The 25,345-nt window shown below is 38.2% G+C and overlaps 1 protein-coding gene across 5 annotated transcripts in view; it reads left to right on the top strand.

The window, feature by feature from the left end:
• rif1 (replication timing regulatory factor 1) overlaps positions 1–25,345 on the top strand; it is a 95,299-nt gene that overhangs the window by 20,302 nt on the left and 49,652 nt on the right. For 2 of the 5 annotated variants that reach the window (XM_060827075.1, XM_060827074.1), the window contains exons 7-16: positions 2,268–2,457; positions 3,176–3,268; positions 5,043–5,181; positions 9,036–9,187; positions 9,993–10,113; positions 10,209–10,382; positions 11,125–11,235; positions 11,685–11,750; positions 12,201–12,301; positions 13,350–13,436. In XM_060827075.1, the coding sequence (XP_060683058.1) occupies positions 2,268–2,457; positions 3,176–3,268; positions 5,043–5,181; positions 9,036–9,187; positions 9,993–10,113; positions 10,209–10,382; positions 11,125–11,235; positions 11,685–11,750; positions 12,201–12,301; positions 13,350–13,436 (1,234 nt within the window). The remainder of the gene's footprint in view (positions 1–2,267; positions 2,458–3,175; positions 3,269–5,042; positions 5,182–9,035; positions 9,188–9,992; positions 10,114–10,208; positions 10,383–11,124; positions 11,236–11,684; positions 11,751–12,200; positions 12,302–13,349; positions 13,437–25,345) is intronic. The other 3 variants (XM_060827078.1, XM_060827077.1, XM_060827076.1) reach the window with 3 other exon arrangements.

The following is a 25,345-nucleotide window of genomic DNA, read 5'->3' as shown; positions in this document are numbered from 1 at the left end:
TTGGCTTGTCATAGGATGGATATGTTGTCCCAGTCGAAGTGGTATCCTTCCTCATCCATATGCAAGGATACTAATGAGAGTGGGTCATATAGTTTTGTGGCTAGTTGATGTTCATATATCATGGTGGCTAGTTTTCTGCCTGTTTGTCCATGGTAGCCCACAAACCCAACAGCACACTAAAACAGCATCTAATGAACTTGAAAAACTCTATACAGATAACAAGCAAAACTAATGTCATTTACAAAATACCTCGCAAGAGCTGTAACAAACACACTACATTGGACGAGCAGGTAGGAGACTCACTGAAGATGTTGGCTAGTGTGGTGACGAAACTTATGAAAACTAACCTTCCAGCTCAGCGAGCAAACCTACATCTAGCATTTTACAATATCAAATACTGTGGTTTAATATTGTCCTACGTTTTGTAAAGATTCTTTTGCAGTGTTATATAATAAAATGATTGCAAGTCTGCACAGACATTGGTGCTTGGTTTATATCTGAACAAACATCAAACCTGATGACATCGTAAATTTTAAGATTTTCTTTCGCATATATGCTTGTCATAGCTAAAAGATTAAAAGTTGAATCTTCAGAAACAAAATCTTTATATTTCTCAAAACTGACCAAATTTGAACATATTAAGATGATTTGGTGCATGTCATAGAGTCATAGAAATGTACAGCATGGAAACAGACCCTTCGGTCCAACTCTTCCATGCCAACCAGATATCCCAATCCAATCTAGTCCCACCTGCCAGCACCTGGCCCATATCTCTCCAAACCCTTTCTATTCATATACCCATCCAGGTGCCTTTTAAATGTTGCATTTGTACTAAGCTCCACCACTTCCTCTTGCAGTTCATTCCATGCACGCACCACCCTCTGTGTGAAACACTTGCCCCTTAGGTTTCTTTTATATCTTTCTCATCTCACCCTAAACCTATGCCCTGTAGTTCTGGACCCCCCACCAGGGAAAAGACTTCGTCTATTTATCCTATCCATGCCCCTCATGATTTTGTGAACCTCTATAAGGTCACCGCTCAGCCTCCAACGCTCGAAAGAAAATAGCACCGCCTATTCAATGTCTTCCTCTGGCTCAGATCCTTCAACCCTGGCAACATCCTTGTAAATCTTTTCTGAACCCTTTCACGTTTCACAACTTCTTTCTGATAGGAAGGAGACCAGAATTGCACACAGTATTGGTCTAACTAATGTCTTGTACAGCTGCAACATGACCTCACAACTCCTATACTCAATGCTGTGACCAATAAAGGAAAGCATACCAAATGCCGTCTTCACAATCCTAACTACGTGCAAGTCCACGTTCAAGGGGCTATGAACCTGCACTCCAAGGTCTCTTTGTTCAACAACACTCCCTAGGACCTTGCCATTAAGTGTATAAGTCCTGCACTGATTTGCTTTCCCAAAATGCAGCACCTTGCATTTATCTGAATTAAACTTCATCTGCCACTTCTCAATCCATTGGCCCATCTGGTCCAGATCCTGTTGTAATCTGAGGTACCACCTTCGCTGTCCACTACACCTCCAATTTTGGTGATATGTACAAGTTTGCTAACTATACCTCTTTGGCTCACAATTAGCTTAGAAAAGCTGCTGATTCTTAACTGTTGGTATGATCTTTTATCAGGGCATGACCAATGGTTTCCTGGTGGTAAATACAGTCAGAGTCGTAGAGGTCTGCAGCATGGAAACAGGCCCTTCTGCCTAACTTGCCCATGTTGCTTAGTTTTGACAACTTCTTATTTACCTACATTCGGTCTACGTCCCTCCATTATGTACCTGTCTAAATGTTTGTTAAATGACAAAATTGTACTCTCCTCCACCAGTACCTCTAGCAACCCATTCCAGCCACTCACCACCACCTGTGCAGAAAAAAATTGCCACTCTGGGCCCCAACCAGAACTGCATGCTGTATTCCACATGTGACCTCACAACTGTCATGTACAGCTGCAATAAGATGTCCCTGCTCCTAAAGTAGGTGCTCTGATGAATGAAAGCAAGCATACCAAAAGCTTTCTTTCTTCCTGTTTTGTTTAAGATCTTTTTAAAATATTTTTACAAAAGTTGGATGCTGTATTGGTGCAGCTTCTGAATCTCTTTGCAATTAATTGGTCCATCAAGATGTTTCAACATGTCATGTAATAGTATTTGTAAACATTTTTATTCAAAGCATGTGAGATCTATTTGTGGCTTAAGAAAAGTTTCTGTAGGTATCTTCTATAAACTTTTGCTTCTTCTGTTTTGAAGGCTGATAGAACAGACACCTGTTCAGATGGGAGAAAATGCTGTTCGTTGGGCCAAGCTAATACTTCCCCTCGTAGTTCATTCAGCCCCCAAAGTGCGGTTACGGGCAGCAACAGCTCTTGAAATGGGCCTACCACTTCTCCTTCAAAAACAGCAGGAGGTTGCAGGCATAATTGAGCCCTTAATGATCTCAGTAAGTATGAGAGTAAGAATCCTTGCCATTTTCACTTTTGCTTTTTAATCAAAATTTCTTTAGCTAAGTGATTAACATTGGAATGTCAAAGCATTTTTAATTTTAAGTTTTCTTTGGTGATTGCCAAGTAAATGTCCACTTTGGGTGTCAATCCAGAGGAAATACATGTGAATGTCCATTTTATCTTCATTACTATTTGCATGTCTGTTTGATGTGCCTGTGTGTCTTTATCAGCTTTGACTTGGTGGTGGCACTCTTGCCTCTTGAATTAGAAAGTTGTGGGTTCAGAGACTTGAGCACAGATACAGGTAGATAATGAGGAGTGTGGTCCCTGACATTTCTGTAGTCTTGGGTACTGTATTTCAGGTGAGCTATTAGGTTGAGGCTTTTCCGTGCCCTCTTGTGGGTGAATAAAATTCATGGCAATATTTCAAAGGACCTTGAGAATTTTGTTTTGGTGTCGTAATTGATCATTTGTCTCTTATCTGTCTTTAAAAATAAAAGCCTGCTGTGGCTGAGTCAGATTTACTAAAGAGGATCCTGTCTACTGAACTATTGGACTTGCCGTTTTGGAAGGCAAAGTGCAAGCCTAAGCCTTAGCCTCATTCTGTGGGGCAACAAGTTGGTGCAACAAATGTGTCTCCTTGTTTCTTCATACTTGCCTTTTAAAAAGATGAAGGCTGTAGTCACGACTTAAAAATCTTTTATACCATTTCAGAAAATGATTCCAGAGCTCCAGAAACTTTTCACAACAAAAAATGAAACTTATGTGTTGAAATTATGGCCTCTCTTTGTGAAACTTTTGGGAAAGGTAAGATTATTCTGGACATTGCCTCTAAATACATAGATGATAATCAGCCATATAATTGAAAAAATAACAAATTTATGTTGCTTAAAGCTGTTAAGTATTGAAATCCAAATGTATTTCTCTAGAATATTGAAAGTCGTGAGAAAGGACTTGACCGTGGAATCCCCCACCCTATCCTCTCAATTCCATGTGTGTCCTGTCTGGTTCCTTTTATCCATTCATTCTTCAACTTGGAACATTTTCACAATGACCAGCCAGTAGGGTAGATAATTGCAGAGAATCCTAAATCTGAGTGAAGAAATTTCTCTGTCCTCATTGTACAGCCCATACTCTGATACTCTGCCTAGATGTTCTTGTTCCTGCAACCAGAGTAACATCCTGTACCTATCCTGTCATGCCCGTTGAAATGGAGGAGCCAGTTTTGGACTGGGGTGGACAAAGTTAAAAATCTCACAACACTAGGCTATAGTCTAACAGGTTTATTTGGAAGCACTAGCTTTCAGAGCACTGCTCCTTCATCAGGCAGTTGTGGAGCAGGACCATGAGACACCAAATTTGTAGCAAAAGGACACAGTGCCATGCAACTGAAATGATATATTGAGCAAAATCATTGTTCAATATATCATTTCAGTTGCATGACACTGTTCTTTTGCTATAAGTTCTATGTCATATGGTCCTGCTCCACAGCTGCCTAATGAAGGAGTAGTGCTCTGAAAGCCAGTACTTCCAAATATACCTGTTGGACTAAACCTGATGTTTTGATTTTTAACTAAGCACATTGAAAGAATTGAGCGCTTCAATGAGATCATTCCTTCTTCTTAAATCTAGAATCATCACAAAGTAATGCCCTAACCTCAGGATCCAATCTAATGAACATTTGTGGCACTGTATATCTCTCTTAAATATGAAACTAAAACTACACCCAAAACTCCAGGTGTGTCTCTCAAAAGCCCTCTACAACAGTAGCAAGATGTCCTTATTCCTGCACTGCAATCCCTTTGAACTGAAGACCAAGAAGCTAAAGAAGAGTATTGAGCCAATCACAGTTAAAAACATCTTTTTTTAAACCCCCAAAGGTAGTTAATTTTTATTCTTCTCGTGATGTGAGCTTCTGAAGTAAGTGGTACCTTTTTTCTGAAGAGGTTTGATACAGCGCAGCACAGTTTCAGAAGTCAGTTGAGAGTCAGCAACATAATGCTATAAATCTGGAGTCACAGTAGGGATGGTAGATTTTCTCCCTGATAAACAGACAGTAGTGAACAAGTTGGGTTTCTACAACAATCTGGTAGTTGATAGTCATTATTGAGCATAGCATTTTATTCCAGAATTATTTATTAGGTTTAAATTCTTCTCAACTGCTATTGAATTTTAGACTCTTGCCTTCAGACCTTTTTTTTGGTTTTGACAACTGAATTACTTAGTCAGTGACGTTACCCATGTTCACTTAAGTGAGGAAGAAGAGCCATGAACCACTTCATCTCTGAGCTATTAACCATTAAGCTTTAATTGCATGTCCTTTTCTTCATCTGCAGCTTTGAAATCCATATCTAGAATGGGTATGAAGGCAAGAACTGTCCTCTTCCATTCCTTTCCCTTCAATTATTATGGTCAATTAATTTTTTTAAAGTTATAGATTGTGTTTGTATGTTTAGCATAATGGGGATTACAAAATGTCATCCATTTTGTTTTGTAAGTTGTCAAACCTGCAACACAGATTAACCCACAGTTGCATTTTATTTTCTCTTAATTTACCAAATTAATCTCTTTCCTGTACAAGTCATTGCACCGTGGAGGAAGTTTCATTAATTCTCTACTGCATTTGGAAGAATTGGGTTTTCGTAGTGGCTCTCCAGTTGTCAAGAAAATAGCTTTTATTGCTTGGAAAAGCTTGATCGATAATTTTGCATTGAATCCTGGTATGTGAAGACATGCTTAATCTATTACTTTGAGAAATAGAACAGTACTAATATTTTTAAAATGTTTTGCTGTATGATGTTTTTGATAAATTAACTAACTGTTTTAGAATATGAAGTGTTGGGGGATTTGCTAGCAATTGTTTCTTCTGACTTGCCTCACCCCCTAACTACCATCACAACAAACTATTCCTGAGCTAATACTGTTTTTATTTGAGGGCTATGAAGAAGTAATGAGCAAGTGCAAAGTCTGAGTCTTGAATTTATGATAGTAAAAGGTGCTCTCAGTGCATTTGGATACCCGATTTCTCTTTTTCAATGTGGTTGATCTCTGTTCCCTGTGCACAACTACTTAAAAGGCAATGTAGTGCTCTTTTAATATTGTGAAACATCTTCAAGTGCTTCAGTGCAAGAGCATTGTAAGACAAAATAACACTGAGCCACAGAAGGTGATAATATTTATTGTTCAGAAGCCTGGTCAAAGAGGTAATTTCCAGAAACATATTCAAGGGAAAAGCTAGGTAACGAGCATGCAGATGGCATTCTGGAGTTTTGAGTGCAGGAATCAAAACAATAGAGCAATTAAAAATGATCATGCATGAGAGCAGAATCAAAGGAGTGCAGATATCTCTCTCTCAATTGTTGGAATGGAGTAGGATTCAGAGGGCTGAGGACATTGAGCATTTCTAACCATGAATGAAAACTGTAAAATTAAGATCATGCATTTGAGTAGTTGAACTAGATGTAACAAACGAAATGAGAATTTTCACAGGTGAGCTAAAATGGGTGAAATGGATTTGGTAGTGAAAAAGTCGCACTCAAATTCCACAAATGTGAAGTCAGAAGTTTATCTTTGAATTCAACGTGACATTTACTGTTATGAATGAGCTAGCATAATCTCAGCTGTTGGTGTTGAGAAGGATGAGATTGATAGCCAAGAATGGAGTTTAGTTTAAGGGCTGATAACAATGATTTAAGTCTTTCCAATATTCAATTGCAAAGAGGTTCTGTAAATCCTGGTTGTCTGATAACTTAATAACAGTGAAGCAATCTAGAGAGCTGGTCATGAGAGAGAACTTGAAGTAATTGGTTAACATGAAACCAACGACAGCACATTCGAAAGAAATGTCCACTGACAGTGAGACAAATCAATATGATAACATACTCTCCCATCAGTCTATTCTAAAGCATAAAAAAAATGGTGGGAGGATTCATCAATAGTTATATCATGTGATGGTTAGCCAGTGATACCCCTCAGTACTTGCTTTGGGTTCTACTCATTCTGCTGTTCCCCTTGTTACAGCCTTGATTCACATATGAGTGAAAGAGATTAACCCCAGAGGTGAGGTTCCATGGAGACAACATTTGACTGGAGTGGATTGTTCGCTGAGCTGAAAGGCTCATTTCCAGACGTTTCATTACCTTACTAGATAACATCTTCAGTGGACCTCACGCGAAGCAATGCTGAAACTTCCTGCTTTCTATGTATATGTTTGGGTTTCTTTGGATTGGTGATGTTATTTCCTGTGGTGAGGTCACTTCCTGTTCCTTTTTTCTCAGGGTGGTAGATGGGGTCTAACTCGATGTGTTTCTTGAAAGAATTCTGGTCGGAATGCCATGCTTCTAGGAATTCTCGTGCATGTCTGTCTTTGGCTTCTCCTCGGATGGATGTATTGTCTCAGTCGAAGTGGTGTTCTTCCTCATCACCTAGCTTGATGATATTCTAGTGGACCTGTGCCTTACAACCCACTTGACCTTCAACAACAAAACTTACAGACAAACCAATGGAACACTCATGGGATCTCCGATATCAGGGTTCATAGCAGAGGCAGTAAGTTAGAGGAAACCCTCAAGACTATCAATAATACTCTTATTGGCATAAAATTCACTGAAGAGGAGGAAAACAACAACAAACTGCCATTCCTAGATGTCTCAGTAGAGCAAACAGCCAATGGCTAACTTCGAACCAGCGTCTACAGAAAAGCAACACATACAGACCGAAAACAACACATACAGAACTACAGAAGCAATCATCCCAACACCCACAAATGAAGCTGCATCAGAACATTATTTCAACGAGCTAACACACACTGCAGCCCAAAGGAACTACGCAGAACAGAGGAAAATCACCTATACAGTGTGTTCAAAAAGAATGGGTACCCAATGAACAAGCAACAAACCCAAACAAGCAGACAAAACACGTCCAGAAACCCTAGCCACACTCCCCTACATCAAAGATATCTTGGAAATGACTACCAGACTACTCAAACCCCTTGGCATCATGGTAGCCCACAAACCCACCAACACACTAAAACAGCAGTTAATGAACTTGAAATACCCTATACAGACAATGAGCAAAACTAATGTCATTTACAAAATACCATGCAAGGATTGTAACAAACAATACATTGGACAAACAGGCAGAAGACTAGCCACCAGGCTACATGAACACTAACTAGCCACAAAAAGACATGACCCTCTCTCACTAGTATCCTTACATACGGATGAGGAAGGACACCACTTCGACTGGGACAATACATCCATTCGAGAAGAAGCCAAACAAAGACGTGCGTGAGAATTCCTAGAAGCGTGGCATTCCAACCAGAACTCTATCAACAAACACATCGAGTTAGACCCCATGTACCACCCTCTGAGAAAATGAACAGGAAGTGACTTCACCGGAAATAACATTACCAACCCAAACATATAAATAGAAAGCAGGAAGTTTCAGCATTGTTTCGCATGAGGTCCACTGAAGATGTTACCTAGTAAGGTAATGAACCTTTCAGCTCAGTGAGCAAACCTACATCCAAAACCTCAACCTGAGCTACAAATCTTCTCAAAACTTGCATTTGACTGAATGTGACATCAAGTTGTCGTAGCAAAACTGAAGTCCGCTTTTTAACCTTTAAGTAGCTTCCGATTAATCAGGCTTTGGGGTTGGAAGCAATTCTGCATTTCTTGAAGTCAGACCTAGGGCAAAGGAAGATGTTTTGGGTTAGTTGGAGGTCAGTCATCTCTATTCAGGGCTTCACTGCAACAGTTGTTTTGGTTAGATATCATCTTAATTGACCTGTTCCAAGATGTTATGACAGCTCTCTGAAGCGGGTGAGACAAGAAGCCAGACCTTCTGGTATAGAGGTAGAGACTCTGATTGGCTTGTGATTTGAGGACTCTAGAGACCATCTGCTAGTTGTTTGGTAGATTTGAACTACAGACCTCAGAACATTATCTCGGTTTCTGGATTAAAAAGACTAGCAATAATACCACTAGGCTCAACTACCTTAAGCTACTTCAGCAATGACCCTCCCACCAGAAAAGTACACTTACATAGACATGACAGTTGTTTAGCCCCATTTATGGCTCCTTTGATTCTGAAGTGCACCATTTCCATATGCTGCATGGCTTAGTCAGCTTCTGTGCTTTTGCTACTGAAGGCAATTGTGTAACCATATCAGGATGGTGTGTGCTTGTGGGGGAGTTTTTTGCTTTTGTAGCCACAATATTTTAAGGCTGATCCAGTTAAGTTTCTGGTCAAAAGTAAACAGTTTGTTGACATTAGGGCTTCAATGGTAATGTCTTATAACGTCAAGTGGAGATGATTAATTATCTCTTGTTAGAGAAGATCATTGCCTGACATTGATGTGCATGTAACTTTGTATGAAGGTTTCTTGGCATCATGCCTTTTTACCTGCACTCTGATTTTGACTTGGCAATATTCCTCCCTTGTTAGAAACAGTATTAACACAGTGCTTGTACAGAAATTTTTGTTGATAAAAAAAATTATTTCAAATATTTTAGTCATCCATTCTTTCAGTGATTTATGTATATATATTAAATTTTCTTTTATTGTGCAGATATACTTTGCAGTGCAAAACGGCTCCGGCTGCTCATGCAGCCACTGAGTTCCATTCATGTAAGAACAGAGATTTTGGGCCTGGCCAAACTAGAGGTTTGGTGGTACTTGGCTCTTCGGCTAGGACCACAGCTTTCTGCTAACTTTGATCAGGTAAGAAAAGTCAACAGTCTGAGGAGTGCAGCTATGTTTGCATGTCCTATTCGCTGACCGGTTTGTTTGTCTCCTGTATGGTGCTGTAAATAGGAAAGAAATATCGCTTACTGTTAATTTACTGAGGTGAGAAAGTTTGTGGATTAATAATATCTAGAGATTTTTAAACTTTATCAGTCTTGACTTTGAAAACATTTACTCAAGGTTTGTGAAAATTTGACCAAGTCTGAGTTTGTTCACAGCTACTTTGTGATGGAAACGGTCAGTAATAAAGGGAACCTTGTAATCTTTTGATAGGCTAGCCAAGATCTTCTGGGCTATTGCTACATCTTTGTCCAGTTTGCTACATCTTTGCTGCATCATGTACACTAGTAGCATTATTTCTATATTTTGGTTTCAAGTACTAGGATTACAAGAAAGGTTCCATTGCACTCTTAGAACCCATTTACCTTTGAAGCAGATGCAGTTGGTTAAAAACTATACATAACTGCATTCTGAAACTAAATTGTCTTCATTCCTTTATTGTTTCCTTTATATTTTAAAAAGTTTTTTTAAAAAATGTCTCCAGATTGGAGCTGCCCTCAAATGTAAAAAGGGTTCCCACTTGTTCAAAGTTGTTTGTTTGAACTGCTTTCAGTCTTTTGACTAAAACTTACTTGAATAGAATATTATCCAGGTATTTTGATGCTAAACAGGTTTTATAATGTTTATGAAATAACATCATTGAAAATAAGTTATGTCTGATATTATTAACTATATTTTCTCAACATTAAATATTTGATGCAATCTTCTAATATTATGGTAGGTTTGTGTCCCGCTGCTACAGAATGCATTTGGCATTGATGGAACTGTGCAACCATCAGGAACACCTTGCAGAACTGCAATGGTCTCTCCTAATACAACCCCGGCTTCTGCTCAGAAACCAGGTAAAATTTGATAAATATTTCAGGCAGTGTGTATGATGCTGCAATAAAACACAATAAAATATTATCTTTCATTGTCCGTGGACACTTTCTTTCAGCAGGTTTTCCTTCACCAAGTCCAACAGTGCCAAGGTTTCAGCTGAATTCTAGCCTTTCCGCGTTGCCTGTAATGCAAGCGGTGCAGCTTGTAGGAGTCGAAGTATTACTTCATTTCCTGGTGGGTCCTGTGGTCACTGACCTGGTTAAACAGAACAAGCTGCAGCTTAGTTTAGGTATGCTTAATTGGTTTATTTTACAGTGCTTTGTTCACCTGTACTGTAATGCATTAGTAACACATCTGGAGCTGTAGTTTCTATGGATTTCACTGGATGTCTGCTTGGAACAGTGAATTTCACTTTTCTTTAGAGATGTGTTGAGCCTAGTCTGTTATTGTATGATTCTCGGGCAGAGAATACTCTGTTGTCTCAGTCGAAATTGGGCTTCTGACTTAACATTCAGAGGACGGACAGATTGATCTCATTTAGTAATTGACTGTGGGTGTCTCAGCTGATCTTGATCCAAATGTCAACATTGTTGCCTCTGAAGGTCTCAATTTGAACTTGTTTAGATACATTGAAAGTTCCATTACCCAAAAGGTAATGCCAATTGAGTGTAGAATGTGTGTAGAATGTGAGCAAAGCAAATTTATAAATGTGCTCAATAAATCACTTAATTCAGCAAGACAGTTGTTTCAAAGTGGGCGCAGCTAAAGCTAATTTCTGCTTTAGTTAAAGAAACTAAAACTGAAGCAAATAATGAAATATAACCATAGCCAAGGCACCATTTTGAAACTGGCTGATTTAGATATTTATCCGAAATTAACCAATGAATTATCTTGTAAGGAGTTTTCTCTGCACTAATTAACATGTTAAACTTTGCTTAATGAACACATTTTTTGTGTCTTTGTATATTTAAACAGTTGCACTGCTTTTTTTCCTTGCTTTCTCTGAAATGTGCCATTCTTGTCTCCTACAGATCCTCTGCAGCACCCATTAATTAATAGCTCGTCATTCTTTTGCAAAAATGCTGGAACCCTTATAACAGCAGTTAGAGATGCATTTCTTTCTGTTGGCAAGCTGGGTGAAGGTAAGTCATTTTTTAGCAAAGGAGTTTTGATGTACTGTACTTACCCTCATTTCATATAATAGTGTAGCACTTGTCAATCACAAAATTAATTGAAGTTAGGTCCTGTCCTTTTATCTCTAGAAAGTTAACTTGGGCTCTTCAGTGTTTACATTTTGTTTTGGGGGGGTGGGGGCTGTGTTTGAGATAAATATTGGAATAATAAATTGATCGAATTAAATATATTATATAAATGGAAAACACTGGGGACACACCACCGCTCATGCACTATCACTGACGAGAGGGAGAGTTAATGTTTCGGTTCATGAACTCTTAATTTAAAAAATCATTCATTGAAATCTTACTGCCTTCAGATGATGCTGAACTTAAGTGGAGCTAATGGGTTTTCTTTCAGATTTCCATTGTTCATAATTTATGCCTGTGTTAATGTTAGTTCCTTTTCTTATCTTCAGTAGATGCCATGCTTAATCTTATTTGGAAGCATCTGATCAGCTATGTGAAAAATGCCATTGAGTCAGGTCAGTAAATTCTGAAAATAGTGCACCCTGTAAGGAAGGATGAAGTTGTGATGGAAGTAGAGAGAAGATTTACTAGACTAATACCTGGAACCCGCTTTCTGAAAAGATAGTGAAATCAGAGTCTTTGAATATAGAAGTAAAGGTAGATTCTTCACAGGCAGTGGTTGAAATGTCATTGGAGTGAGTGGGAATGTGGATGGTATTGAATGTGAGAAAAGGCCCACAAGAAGCAACCGAGCAGCCTGCTTCTGCTAATTTGCATGGTTGTGTGTAAGCATCTTGTTGCCCTGATATTGCCATGTGAGAAAAGGCACTGTTATTGTTCTAAACTGTTATATAATATCTTAAACTGCTGTAAATAGTTAAGCAAAACTGTCAAGAACTTTGAATTATGCAGAACAATGTGAAAGCATTTCTTTATAATCTTAAGACTTAGTTTTTTAACTTAAGGCTCAAAGAAGGAGCGACAGCCATCAGAAGTATTGACACTCCTGTTGCAAGCATTGCAACAAATAGTGAATTCAAATGCAATCTCCGCACAGAAAGCTTTGGTAAGTACATTAAATTATTTGTTTTTGAAATACTTAGCCAATTGTGTCTTTTAAAAAATTTTTTTATTCATTTTACTTTAGGAAAAAAGGGTAGTCTACATTACATTTTTTAAATAAGTATCTTTTAAGTTCTAACTGTATCAAAATTAAAATCTTGCTTTGGAGGCATGTTGTAATATTTTATCATTGTTCAAGTCCTAATGTACCAGTTACCTGGAATGCATTTTCATTTCAATTGACACTTCATGAACAAAGTGTTCAGTTTACCTTGGGTATAATTGTGTGGCTGAATTCTTACTTTTTACTTTTTATTTTAAAGTAATAAAAGCTGAGTTTCTCCATCATCTTGTTTGTTTTGAATTCCTAAACACTTTTGTGTTTGAATCCAGCTGTTTTCTCCAAACATCACTTGCTTCAATCTTTATATTAGACAGTGAAAAGTTACATTTTCCAATTGTTTTTATTTCCTCTGACCCTGACCTTGGCTCTTGACAATACGAATTGCACCAGTTGGACTGTAATGACTATTATTTTGAAATAAACTTATACATTCAGTGTAGTGTGGTGCATCCAAATAGTAAAGCTGTTTTTTTTTGTTAAAAAGTCAACACTGAAATTTGTACTAATGCAAGCAGTTTTTTTAAAAGAAACTACAAATCTCGACTTGAAATAAAATGCTGCTAAATGAAGAATATACAATTTTAATTTATTTTCCCCAGGATTTTAAAACTCCTTTTCTTTGTCCTCTTCATCTCCCTTTGTTTTCTTACACCTGTTTTCCTCTGGTACCTTATTCAGGATTGTTCATGCTTGATCATAGACAGTGTTAACATTCAACTGTTGATGCTCATTTCTCATTAAATCCTTGTGTACGCTTGTAGTGTTGAGACCTGACACGCAGCCCTTGCTGTCTTCCTCATTTGATGCGTATTTGAAATTTATATCTTAAATCTTGTATTCTGTTTGGTTTGGTCATATACTTTCACCAATACAGGTAGAGCGATTTATAGATGAATAATGCTATTATTTTGCTTGCTTTTCTTTCTAGGCTCTTATAGAGGCAACTGTCAGAGGACTCCCTCAAAAGATTTTGGGATCACCAGCATACCAGGTCGCCAACATGGACCTTCTGAACGTATGCATGTACCTTGTGTTAAGTTGTTATGTGAAAAAAGATGCGCCTAGAGCGTTGAGTAAAGTTCCATTACTCTTTGTCAACCCCTAATCAATGCAAGTACCCTTCCTTGAGTAGATCTGTTTGGGTCAACTTAAGTATTCTTTGAATAAGTCTTGAATCATAGAATACCTGACAATGCAGAAAAAAGCCATTTGACCGATTTGAGTCTGCACTGATTATTCATCAGGACTTGAAACATTAATTCTAATTTCTCCCTGCAGATGCTGCCCAACGTACTGAGTTTCTACAATAATTCCTGTTTTTGTCTTAAATCTCCAGCATTTGCAGTTCTTTGACTTCTCTTATCCTTAATATCACCCCCATCAAGTCTTCTCTTCATTATGCACTGTTCCAAAGGGATCGAACCCAGTCAATCCAGTGTTATGACAGGTTCTCATTTCTGTCTGTATTCTTGTTATTCTGGGATGTGCCCTTTCTAATGAGATCACATCATTCGTATAGTAGTGACCAGAACTGTGCACAGTACTATAGCTGCAGTCTAACTAGCATAGTTCTTAAAATCTGATTGAAGATTTGTAGCTCGGGTATCCATTGTTGTGGTTCTGCTCGCCGAGCTGGAAGTTTTTGCTGCAAACGTTTCGTTCCCTGGCTAGGGAACATCATCAGTGCTGTTGGAACCTCAACAGCACTGATGATGTTCCCTAGCCAGGGAACGAAACGTTTGCAGCAAAAACTTCCAGCTCAGCGAGCAGAACCACAACAATAGCATAGTTCTAGCATGATCTCCCTGTTGTTAAACTCTAGATCTTGTCAAATAAAGTTCAGTATACCATCTAAATCATTTTTATTTCTTGTCCTACCATCTTCAAATCTATAGATGTACACTGCATGTATTTGCAATTGTTCATCAAATCTTAGAATTCCTTTTCCCAATAAATTACTCTGTACTTTTCTAATTTGCATTGTATTTGATTATTTTTGGTCCATGTGATTCTTTCATTGCTATTTTCAAAAATATCTTGCTTTCATCCTTTATTATCAACTGCATGTCAATTTTTTTTGATTACGAAATTTTCCAGACGACGATATTCCTACATTTAAATCCACATCCTTGTCAAATCCCATAAAGAGCAAGGAGCCAAGTACCGAGCCCTCCAGTTGCACAAATGTCTCTTTGCTTCCAGCCACTGAGTCAATTTTGGATCTAATTTGACAATTTCCTTTGGATCTCAGGTGTCGTCAAGCCTATAATATGGAGCCTTGTCAAATTGTGCCAAAGCCTCTGTAGGCCACATCAAATGTGCTACCCTCATTGACCAAACTTGTAATGAGCATTTTTAAAAAAATTAATCCTCTCCGTAAGGTACAATCCTTCTTTTAAAATAAACCATGCTGACTGCCCTTGAATAGTCTGTGCTTCTCTACTAATTTGTATCATCACAGAAATGCTTCCACTCACTTGCCCAATATTGAGATTAGACTGAGCGGCCTGCAATAACTTGTACTATCCATTCTGCCCTCTTTTATACGACATTAATTAGAGCACTGGAGTATTCCTATAGCCAGCAAAGATTGAAAAGATTGGTGAAAAATTCCTTATTTGTTCCCTTGCTTAGACCGTAAGAAATGGAGCAGAATTAGGTCATTCAGCCCATCGTGTCTGCTCCACCATTTCAATTGTAATTGATATGTTTTTCATCCCCATTCTCCTGCCTTTTATTCATTACCCAATTCCCTTTACTAATCAAGAAGCTATCCATCTGTCTTAAATATGCTCAGTGACTTTGCAGTCACAACCCTCTTTGGCAATGAATTTCACAAATTCACCACCCTGCTAGCTAAAGAAAGTTTTTATTTTAATTCAAAAGGGTCTTCCCTTCACTGAGGATGTGCCCTCTGGTTTTAGTCTCTCTTCCTTCTATTGGAAAATCATCCCCATGTCTACTCTTTCCAGTCCTCTCTGTAGGCTGGAAGTTACAATGGTTTTATTGGTGAACATGTTTTCATGGCCTCTTTTTGCTTTCCTTATTGCTGTACGGTTTCACTGCTTTTTCTATAATCGTCCTGCTTTGTGCACCTGTAATATCTGACAGAATTTCTTTCCTTTCCCTTATTCCATTCTATTTTTTTATGTTCTTTGGCAGCAAGGATGGTCGAGATTTGAGTCCCATAATTTTTTACTTTGTGGAAGTGACACTGAAAACAACAACTTGAAAGATCAGTCCATTATTTTGTTGCACCAACTTTCAGCTTAGTAAAATTCAGAACTGTCACCTCCCTTGTACTTGCTGCAAGCACTACCAAAAAAGCTCTTCTGAATGCATTTTAGAAATTCTGCGTTCTCTTATCTTTTCAATGAAATTGTTCCAATTTATTTTGAGGTATTTGATATTCCCTAATGCTGCCTTTTCTGCAATTTGCCACATTTGTTCTTCCACCTGAGTCTCTGGTGCTCTACAGTATATTTGGAACAATTTGAATATCTTTTTCTTTTTTAGTTCAACCTACATGATTTCATTTCATTTAATTCTCCTTCTACTCTATAATCCCTCTTCACAACCTGAATTGATTTGTTGCTCATGACCGGTATAGTCCAGTTTTTAATTGCCTTTTTTTGTAGAAAATCCTCTTAATGGAAATGTTGAGCAGCCATTCCTGCTACTTGTTTAAGTATTTCATTTTCATTAACATCTTAATAATAGCAGCCCTCCAAGTATTTACCTGTAACCAAATTCACTTCTTTTATTCATGGACTCCTTGAATGGCATTTGTGCCACTACTCATTAACTTGCAGCCTCTGATTCCTGAATCTGTACTTTGACTCCCATTCAACTACTAAACTGGTTTCAGCATATTCCAACACTCTTGCAAATGTGGCTCAGAGGTTGGTTCTAGTTCCATACAGGTTGTACCTACCCTAAAACCAGCACTGATATATCAGGAATCTCAGGTTCTGTCCAGACAAACAGTTACCTGTACTATCTTAACCCAAATGTTGTTGAGTTGAGAGCAATCGGGAGATGGTTAGCTTTATAACATGTTTTTTTTTAAAAAAAACAAGAACAGTCCATTTTTGATCCATGGGGCCTGCTCTGCCATTCAGTACAATCAAAGCTGATCTGGTTACAGCCATAACTATTTTTCTATCTGCCCCCATAATCTTTTTGACAATCAGAAATCTCTAACTCGGTCTTGAGTGTTCATTGACTCAGTACTTACTGATTTCAGGAGGAATTCTTATTATTTCTATCTTAAATGGGCAACTCCTTTATTAATCTGCCCCCAATTCTAGATTCCCAATGAAGGGAACAATTTCTTTCAACATCTGCTCCATCAAAGTCCCTTCAACATCTTACCTTCCAGTAAGACCACCTCTTATTCTTATAAATCGTAATGGGTATGGCTTTAACTATCTCACCTTTTACTTCATAAGCTGACCCCTTCATCTCAGAAATCAGCCTGGTGGATCTTCTCTGAACTGTATCCAATGCAATTGTACTCTTGAATCAAAAACTGTATACTATAAACCCTGATTCTTGTACAGTTGTTGCAAGACTTTCCAACCATCCATTTCCCTTGCAGTAAAGAACAATATTCCCTTACTAGCTAGACTGGCAAGTTAACTTTATGGTTTGTCAGGTCCCTGTATACCGTGACACTCTTCACTGTTTTGCCATTATATACTGTGGAGGAATGAATGTTGGACTCTGGTGGACAAAGTTAGAAATTACACATAAGCAGGTTATTTCAAAACCAGGCAGCTGATGAAGGAGCAACACTCCGAAAGCTAGTGCTTTCAAATAAACCTGTTGGACTATAATCTGGAGTTGTGATTTTTAACTTTGTCGCTATATGTTTTTAATTTTGCTGTCCTCCTTGTCAAAGTAATTTCATCTGCCAGATTTTTTTCCTCCTTTTTTAATTTGATCACACAATGTGGGCGTCACTGACCAGGGTGGAATTTATTGCTGATTTCTAATTGCCCTGAAAGTAATGGTGAGCTGTCCTCTCTCCACTGTGTGGTGCCAGGAGTAGGTGCACCAATAGTACTGTTCCAGGATCTTGACCCATTGCCAGCAAAGGGTCAGTAAAATATTTCAAAATATGGATGATATGTATCCATTGTGATTTTTGAGAAGATTTGTGGCTCAGGTTGATGTTCAGATTGTCAGTTTGCTCGCTGAGCTGGAAGGTTTGCATCCATTTGCAAACTCTATCATTTACAGAAAGGTCCTATGTTTGTATTGTAAATTTGGTATATCAGTCAGTCCCTTCTTCCAAAGCTTAAAGATGAATCATAATGACTAAACCCCCTCCGCATTATCACTCCATTAGCAATTGTTCTGCCAAACTGAAAATGATCTATTTACCGCTGTTTTCCTATTAGTTAATTCTGTATCCATGTTAATATGTCCCCTTCAACCCTGATCTTCGATTTGCACCTTCTTGAATACCTTCTGGAAATCTAAATTATTACATTTACTAATAGTTTGTACCCTGCTTGTTGCATTTTCAAAGAACACTGAAAATTTGTCAAGTATAATTGCTCTTTCTAACAATTGTGTGGATTCGGCCTGATTATATTATGATTTTACAAATACATGTCGTTCTGCCATAATGTGTGTTTCGTTAGCATATTTACTGTAATGCGATTGACAAATTAGGACCATTGTTTCTAAAGCGATAAATTTTAACACGTGTTGGCTGTAATGCGATTACATTGTCAACACTTGAAGTGCTGTTCTAAAGCATGACTTTTCTATTAACCTGGGGTTGCATAAAAATGCAACCATTAAATAATAGAAGAATGACCTGTATCCTCCTATATTAGTAATGTATTCTAGCACTTTCCCAATGACCAATTTTAGGCCAAATGGACCACAGTTTTGTCTTGTGACAAAAAAGCAATTCTTTTTGAAAAAATAATTATCTGTCAAGAATTGTTGGGTTTTCTTTTCTTAAAAAAAGAAATCGGAACAGGAATAGTCTACTCAGCTCCTAGGCCTGTTGTGCTGTTCAATTGAATCATGACTGTTCTGCCGTTTTGACTTTGCGACCTCCTCTACGTAAACCCCTGATTCCCCTACTAATCAATAATCTGTGTATCTTGTCCTTTAAATATCCACAAGGACTCTCTGCTACAACTCTGTGGCAAGGAGTTCCACAGACACTCAACCCTCTGAAAGAAGAAACTCTTCACCTCAGCCTTAAATTGGCACACCTTTATTCTGACACTCTACCCTCTCAATCTTGACTCTTCCCTGAGAGGCAGCATTCTCACAGCATTTTCCCTATTAAGCCCCTGAGGAATCCTAATATGTTTTCACACCTCATTCTTCTAAACCACAGTGAGTAGGTTCCCAACCTATTTAGCCTTTGCTCATAAGAGAGTTCCTTCACACTGGGAACAGTTAGTCTTCAATAACATAAATAGCAGTTTCAGTTACAAATCATTCAATAATAAAACCCTAGTCTGCTTCAGCCTCCAGTCTAATGTTGTGAATGGCATCTGTTATTTTCTATTTCTGCCTCTTTGTTATAGCACTAAAAATATTGGCTAGTAAAGATAAATATGTGTTCATCATTAACAACATAAAAACCAGCATTTTACACCCTCCTTCAAATCTGAAAGAAAATCACTCAACTTGAAGAGTGTTGCTCTCCATTGATGCCAGAACTTGTGTGTTTGTTCAGCAGTTGCTGTTTTTGTTTCAGATTTCTAGCATCTATGGTTCTTGGTTTCATTGTTTTAACGTTTTTTGTCTTGCATTCATCAGGGCAGTTTGCAAGAATGTTAATTCGAGTTGATGGCTAACAACATTACTGCATGAGGGGAGAGTGCTCATTATTTGGCGAGTAGACTTGGTAGAGGCATTGCTAGGTGGTTCTATCAATTAATGACTTGTTTAAACTTCAAACCTAACCTGACAGTTTACTGCCTGACAGTTTAACACTAGTCAAGAAACTGCCCTGAGAAATTAGCTACCTGTCTGATGTTTTGTTGAGTTGAAACAGGAATAATGCATGTTAGTGTTCTCCCTGTTGGCCAAGAACAGGGACCTGAATGTTAATGTAATAAACTTGCCATTCTGTGAGCCTGACAGTCCTAATTGGTGCCGCAAAATCAGTCTCTCATAAATAGTGCCTGAACCATTCCTGTAAACATAGTGCTGAAATAGATCACATCAAAGCCATCATGTTGGGATATTGGCTTCCAGATCAGATCATTCTTTCATATATACGCAATTCCTAAAAGACACTCGCATTCCGTTTTGATCTTGAAAAGTTCCCGTTTATCTCCAATTGGTAAGATATCTTAAACAGTGGTAGTACTAGTGAAACTCAGTAGATCTGGCAACATCTGCAGAGAGAGTGAAACAAAGTACACTATTCCAAGCCAATGTGACTGTTCCTCAGAGCTATTCAGGACTCTGGTTCTGATATTGAGTCTGATCAGACTCAAATTTGGAGAGATTATGGAGGTACATGCAGTGGAAGAAAAAGTAGAGGGAATGCAGGCTGCCACCTAAACAAAAAGATGTTCTATTTATCGAGCAAATTAATAACGTGATGTATGAATTTCAGTGTCAGTGTGATGCCAGATATGTAGGCCATTATCCCAAAAACTTGATTGCATAAAGCAGCATATCCCTTCAAGGATGGTACTTGCTATACCCCAATCAGCTTGCGTTCGAAAAAAAATTGTACGTGTTTCCATTATTAGATGTGATTCTGCAATTGGGCGACATTTGTTGGATAATCCTGTCAAGAATGATGTTGCAACCGATTTAGGCTTGTCAGTCAGGCTTTTAAGTGGTGCACCTGCATGTAGTAGAAGTTGCATATATTAATACACAAAGCGCTTTCCTAACAGAATATACTTATACTTATGCCTGTTCCATTTCAGCGACATAGTTGACAGCTTTTTGCTGGATCATCTCTCTTCTTTGCCCTGATCAGTCAGTCAGTCTGGCTGGTTTTAAATAGTTAACTGATGGTCATTATTTAATTGGTAGGTGGCATTGCCATGGTGCATGCACCAATTGATAAACTCCTCATACAGTATGAATGCTATTATTTGTTTGCCTTTCCTCTCATTCATCCCCCTTGAATTGTTCTTGCAAATTGTCCTGATGAGTGTAAAACATGCAGCTTCAACAGTGCCTTTTTTAAGGAATACATTCGAATTGAATTAACAATAACTCTAGTTGTACAGAGCTTGGTCTACAGTATTGCCCTAACAAGGCACTTTATTTTGAAGTAAAATCAGGTGTTCAGGTCTGGCAGCACCTACAGAGAGAACAATAAAGTTAATGTTTGCAGTCCAATATGAACTTCTTTGGAATTCCCATTTCAAAGCTTAAAATTTTGTTGAAGTCCTTTATCTTGCATTTGGAACAACTGGCAAGAAATACCAGTGTTAAACAAAATCAAGGTTTATTCTGGACAAGGAGAGTGCTGGCTAGTTGGTGAGTAGACTTTGGTAAAAGGTGCACTTGTTATGAAGATGTGGATGTACTGTACCTTTTTTAAGAGTGTTAAAAGCTAGCAAGTGTTTTCCGTAAGATACAATGTAACGTGTTCCAGCTACTGGGGCAGCTAGGTTAGCTGGTTGCCTGGAAATGACAAAACGGATATAATTTTACCAATCAGTTTAAATTATATCCCGAAAAATACCAAACTCCAATCTAGTTTGAATTAAGTATATTGACAGTCTTTTTAAAAGCCAGACACAATCCGATGCTTTTGGGGAATAAGACTTGGGGAAAATTGAACGGTTGGGAGGAGAACTGCCAAGCTATTGGCATGTAAAGACTGACTGAAAAATAGCTTTCTTAAAGGTACCTTTTTATCGATAAGTAACCTGTGAAGCAGAATCCAGAAGAAGAAGAAAAGAAGACAGGAATACAGAGAAAACTGAAAGTTACCTGGTTTTGAGATAAAAAGTTTTGTTTTGTAAATTTTAATTGAGAGTTTTATTGGACTAGTACTGTAGAAGGAGAAGGTAAAAGATGGGAGAGGAGGGGGTTGTAAAACTTGTTAATTATTCTGTTAGACCGTAAAAAATAAAGTTGTTAATTTTTAACTTCAAATAGTTCTTGGCAGCTCGAATTTCAGAGATTACTGCACGGATAAAGTTTATCTGTGTTGCTGTTTTAAATTAAGCAGGAGGGCTTCCCTCGTGTTGTAACAGTTTGGGGGATTGGGCTTGGGTCTAATTTGAACTGGTTTAGACAGATTTGAATAGATTTGGGGGTGTGAAAAATCCCAGCAGACTTAATCACTTGGAGGTTAGTGTCCTAAGTCTTTCAATAAAACATCGACAATTTTTTTAATTTCGGTGACTTGTGGTTGATTAAATTAAAAGTGAGAGAAATGGCTCTTAAAATTGCTAAAGAGGTTCTGAGATTTGAAGATGATTCCCAAATTTGCCAGCAAAGCTTAGAAGGAAAGAAAAAGGCCATGTCTTTAGAATTAGCAAAAAAAATTAGATTTGGGTTTAATCAAGGACAAAAGCAAAGCTGAAATTATATGGGGGTTACTCAAATACTTAGGTGTGTAGAGAAACAGATAAGTGCAGTTGAGGTAGAAAAACTTTCTCTTTTTTTTCTCTCTCTCTTTCTCTTTCTCTCTCTCTCTTAGTTTATCTTCAAATTACAATTGAGGAAGATAGAGTTAAAGCTCTTAGTTGAGCAAAAAGAGAGAAGAAAAGGAGAGAGACAGAGAATTTGAATTTGAGAATTTGCGACTTAGCAAAGTCAAGTTAACAAGATGGAGATTTAAAAGAGAATGGAAGTGCTTTATGTCAAAACTCTGCCACATTTTGAGAAAGATGTTGAAGCCGCCTTTTATTTCATTTGAAAAATTGTCTAGGCAGATGGAGTGGTAATGCTAGTTTAGACTAAACTGGGAAACAGAATTAGTGAGGTATTTGCTGAACTGTCAGATGAGGGATCAAGAGATTGTGGAGGTTAAACGGGCTATTTTAAAGTGCTTAAAAATTGGTACCAGAAGCGCATAGACAGCAGTTCAGAAACTCGAAGGAGGAACCAGGTTAGGTTTAGTTTGAGTTCGAAAGAATTAATCAGTCATTTTGATCGATGGGTGCATGCTATGAAAATAGATCAGACCTTTGAGGCTGTGGGAGATTATTCTGCTGGAAGAGTTTTTTAAAAATTCATTTCCAGATATGATAAGAATTCACAGAGGAACAAAAAATTCAGAAAGTGAGAAGGGCAGCAGAACTAGCAGATGAGTACATGTTGGTGCATAAGATGAGCTTCCAGCCAGCATTTCGTCCTGTGAGGGATAGAAACTGGGAGAAGGGGAGATGGGACACTATGAAATCAAGAGTAGAGAACACTGGTAAGAGTTTACCACAGGATGAAATAAAAGCCCAAGAAGGTGGAAAGGAGGTGAAAGGCGTCAGGTGTTTCCACTGTGGTAAAGTGGGACATGTCAAGTCACAGTGCTGGTCATTTAAATAAAGGCGCTGTGGGAAAACATGGTAAAAGAAGCTAAGCCAGTGTCATTAGTGAAGATAGTAGAAGAGACACCAAGAAGAGCAGAGGAGAGTGCACAACCTAGGCAGGGACTGGGTATGGAGTTAGTAGCTTTCTTCACATGATATAGGCTACCCAGAGATTCAGTAAGATCAAGGGTCAAATTTTTTTGTTTGGCTCTTTAAAGAAGTTATGGATAGCTTTGGTATACAACACTTCAAATCCAGTGCATGTCATCCTGAATCCTAGGGAGCTTTAGAAAGGTCGCCTCAGACTTTGAAAACCATGTTGAGATCATACTGTCAGGACTACCCAAATGATTGGGATAAAGGTATCGTATTTGTATTGTTTGCCGTTCAAGATGTTCCAAATGAATCTACTCAGTTCATTCCCTTTGAGTTAATATTCGATCATGAAGTGAGAGACCCTTTGAAATTAAAGAATTGACAAGACCAAACTCAGCGATTTCACACTTTGATGATGTATTAGAGGTGAGGGTGAGTAGGAGAATTAGCTAAACAGCACTTAGAGGGCACGGTGTAGAATGAAGCAAATGGCAGATGGCTCAGAGACTGACATTTTCCCGAGGGAATGACGTGTGATAGGAGATCCCTTCAAAGCTAGATTTATTTATCCCTATCAGATTGAGAAAAAGTCGAGTCAGGTGAACTATCTAGTAAAGATGCCAAATAGAGAAAAAAGGTATCTGCTAAGTCATGTGAACAAGTTGAAACCGAATTATACTGGAGAGAAGGAACTGGAGAAACCAGTATTAGTTACTGCCCCGCAGAGTGAGGAATCAAATCCAGATGATGTGGCTTTTGATGTGCCTCAAAATAGATTTAAAAATGAAGTCCTTGAGTGGGATAGGTTACTTAACTATCTGTTTCAGGAGTATAGAATGCAGTTGAAAGATTTACTACTGCAGTGTAAGGACATATGTAAGAAGAGATTGGGAGGACTAATGCTTTTGTACATGAAATGGGTGTAAGGAATACTGTTCTGATAAAACAACACCCCTATCGGCTGAATCCTGTCATAGCTTGACAGGTCCAAAAGGAGGTAGAGGACATCATTGAACCAAACCAGAGCGAGTGGAGTACGCTCGTCATCTTAGTTCCCAAAGTGGATGGGTCTCAACGATTCTGGCTAGATTATCGGATGGTCAACGCTGTTACGAAATCGGACGTGTATCCTCTTCCTAGATTGGAGTACTGTACTTAGAAAGTCAGACAAGCCAGTTACATCACGAGTTAGACTTAATACGTGGTTACTGCCAGGTGCCTTTGTCAGAGATGGCAAAACACATTTGTGTTTGTTACATCAAATAGGCTATATCAGTTTAAAGTGATGCACTTGGAATGAAGAGCGCACCCGCTACATTCCAAAGACATATGAACAAGAGTTGTGGCTGGGTTGACAAACTGCAGTCTATTTGGACAATGTAGTGATCTTTAAGTCTTGGAAGGATCACCTGGTACAATTAGTAAAGCTCTTTGACTGAGACGCAAAACTGGTGATAAACTTAAAATAGAATTTTCGAAAGCAAAGGTGATGTTCTTGAGACATAGTATTGGTCATGGGAGGTTGACCCCACGGAACACAAAGACGAAGGCCATTGAGGAATTTCTACTCCCAACCTTGAAGAAAGAGTTGTTTCAATTCTTTGGACTTGGTGGATTCTATCGGAAGTTTGTTCCAAACTTCAGCAGTGCAGCGGCACCGTTAATCAATTTGCTGAAGAAGAACACATAGTTTTGGTGGACAGAACCATGCCAGGAGGCATTCGACCACTTGAAAGCCATATTAACCACTAAACCAGTTTTAGCTGCAACCAACCTTTCAAAACCGTTTAAAGTATCCAGTGACATTGGAGTTGGAGCTGTACTCCTGCAGGAAGATGAGGATGGGATTGAATTGCCAGTTGGTTACTAATCAAAGAAGATCAATGTCCGCCAGAGGAAATATTCCGCAATCGAAAAGGAACTACTGAGTTTGGTACTGGCTTTACAACATTTTAATAAGCATGTCATAAAGAATGTGTTGGAGAATGTTGTGTACACAAGTCACAAACCGCTTATATTCTTAGAATGCTTTAAAGATAATGAGATTATTTTGCTGGAATTTTATGTTACAGACTTTAAATTTAAAAATCATAAATCTTGCAGTTCGTAAGAATGTAATGGCAGATGCGATATTGTGGATTTCACTGAAAGTTAAGGTGAACTTGTATTAAAAGTCATCTGTATGCTAGGGTAATGTGTCTGGAAAAAAAAGAATGTTTTTTTTCTTAAGGGGTGAGGTTGTGAAAATCTGGATGTACTGTACCTTTTTTGAGAATTAAAAGCTAGCAGTGATAGCACCAGGTATTCTCTCTAAGATACAATGTCACTTGTGCTCCAG

The sequence above is a fragment of the Hemiscyllium ocellatum genome, chromosome 7 (assembly GCF_020745735.1).
Source record: "Hemiscyllium ocellatum isolate sHemOce1 chromosome 7, sHemOce1.pat.X.cur, whole genome shotgun sequence".
Classification (NCBI taxonomy): domain Eukaryota; kingdom Metazoa; phylum Chordata; class Chondrichthyes; order Orectolobiformes; family Hemiscylliidae; genus Hemiscyllium; species Hemiscyllium ocellatum.
The sequence above is the reverse complement of the archived record's forward strand: the minus strand, read 5'-3'. Positions and strand labels throughout refer to the sequence as shown.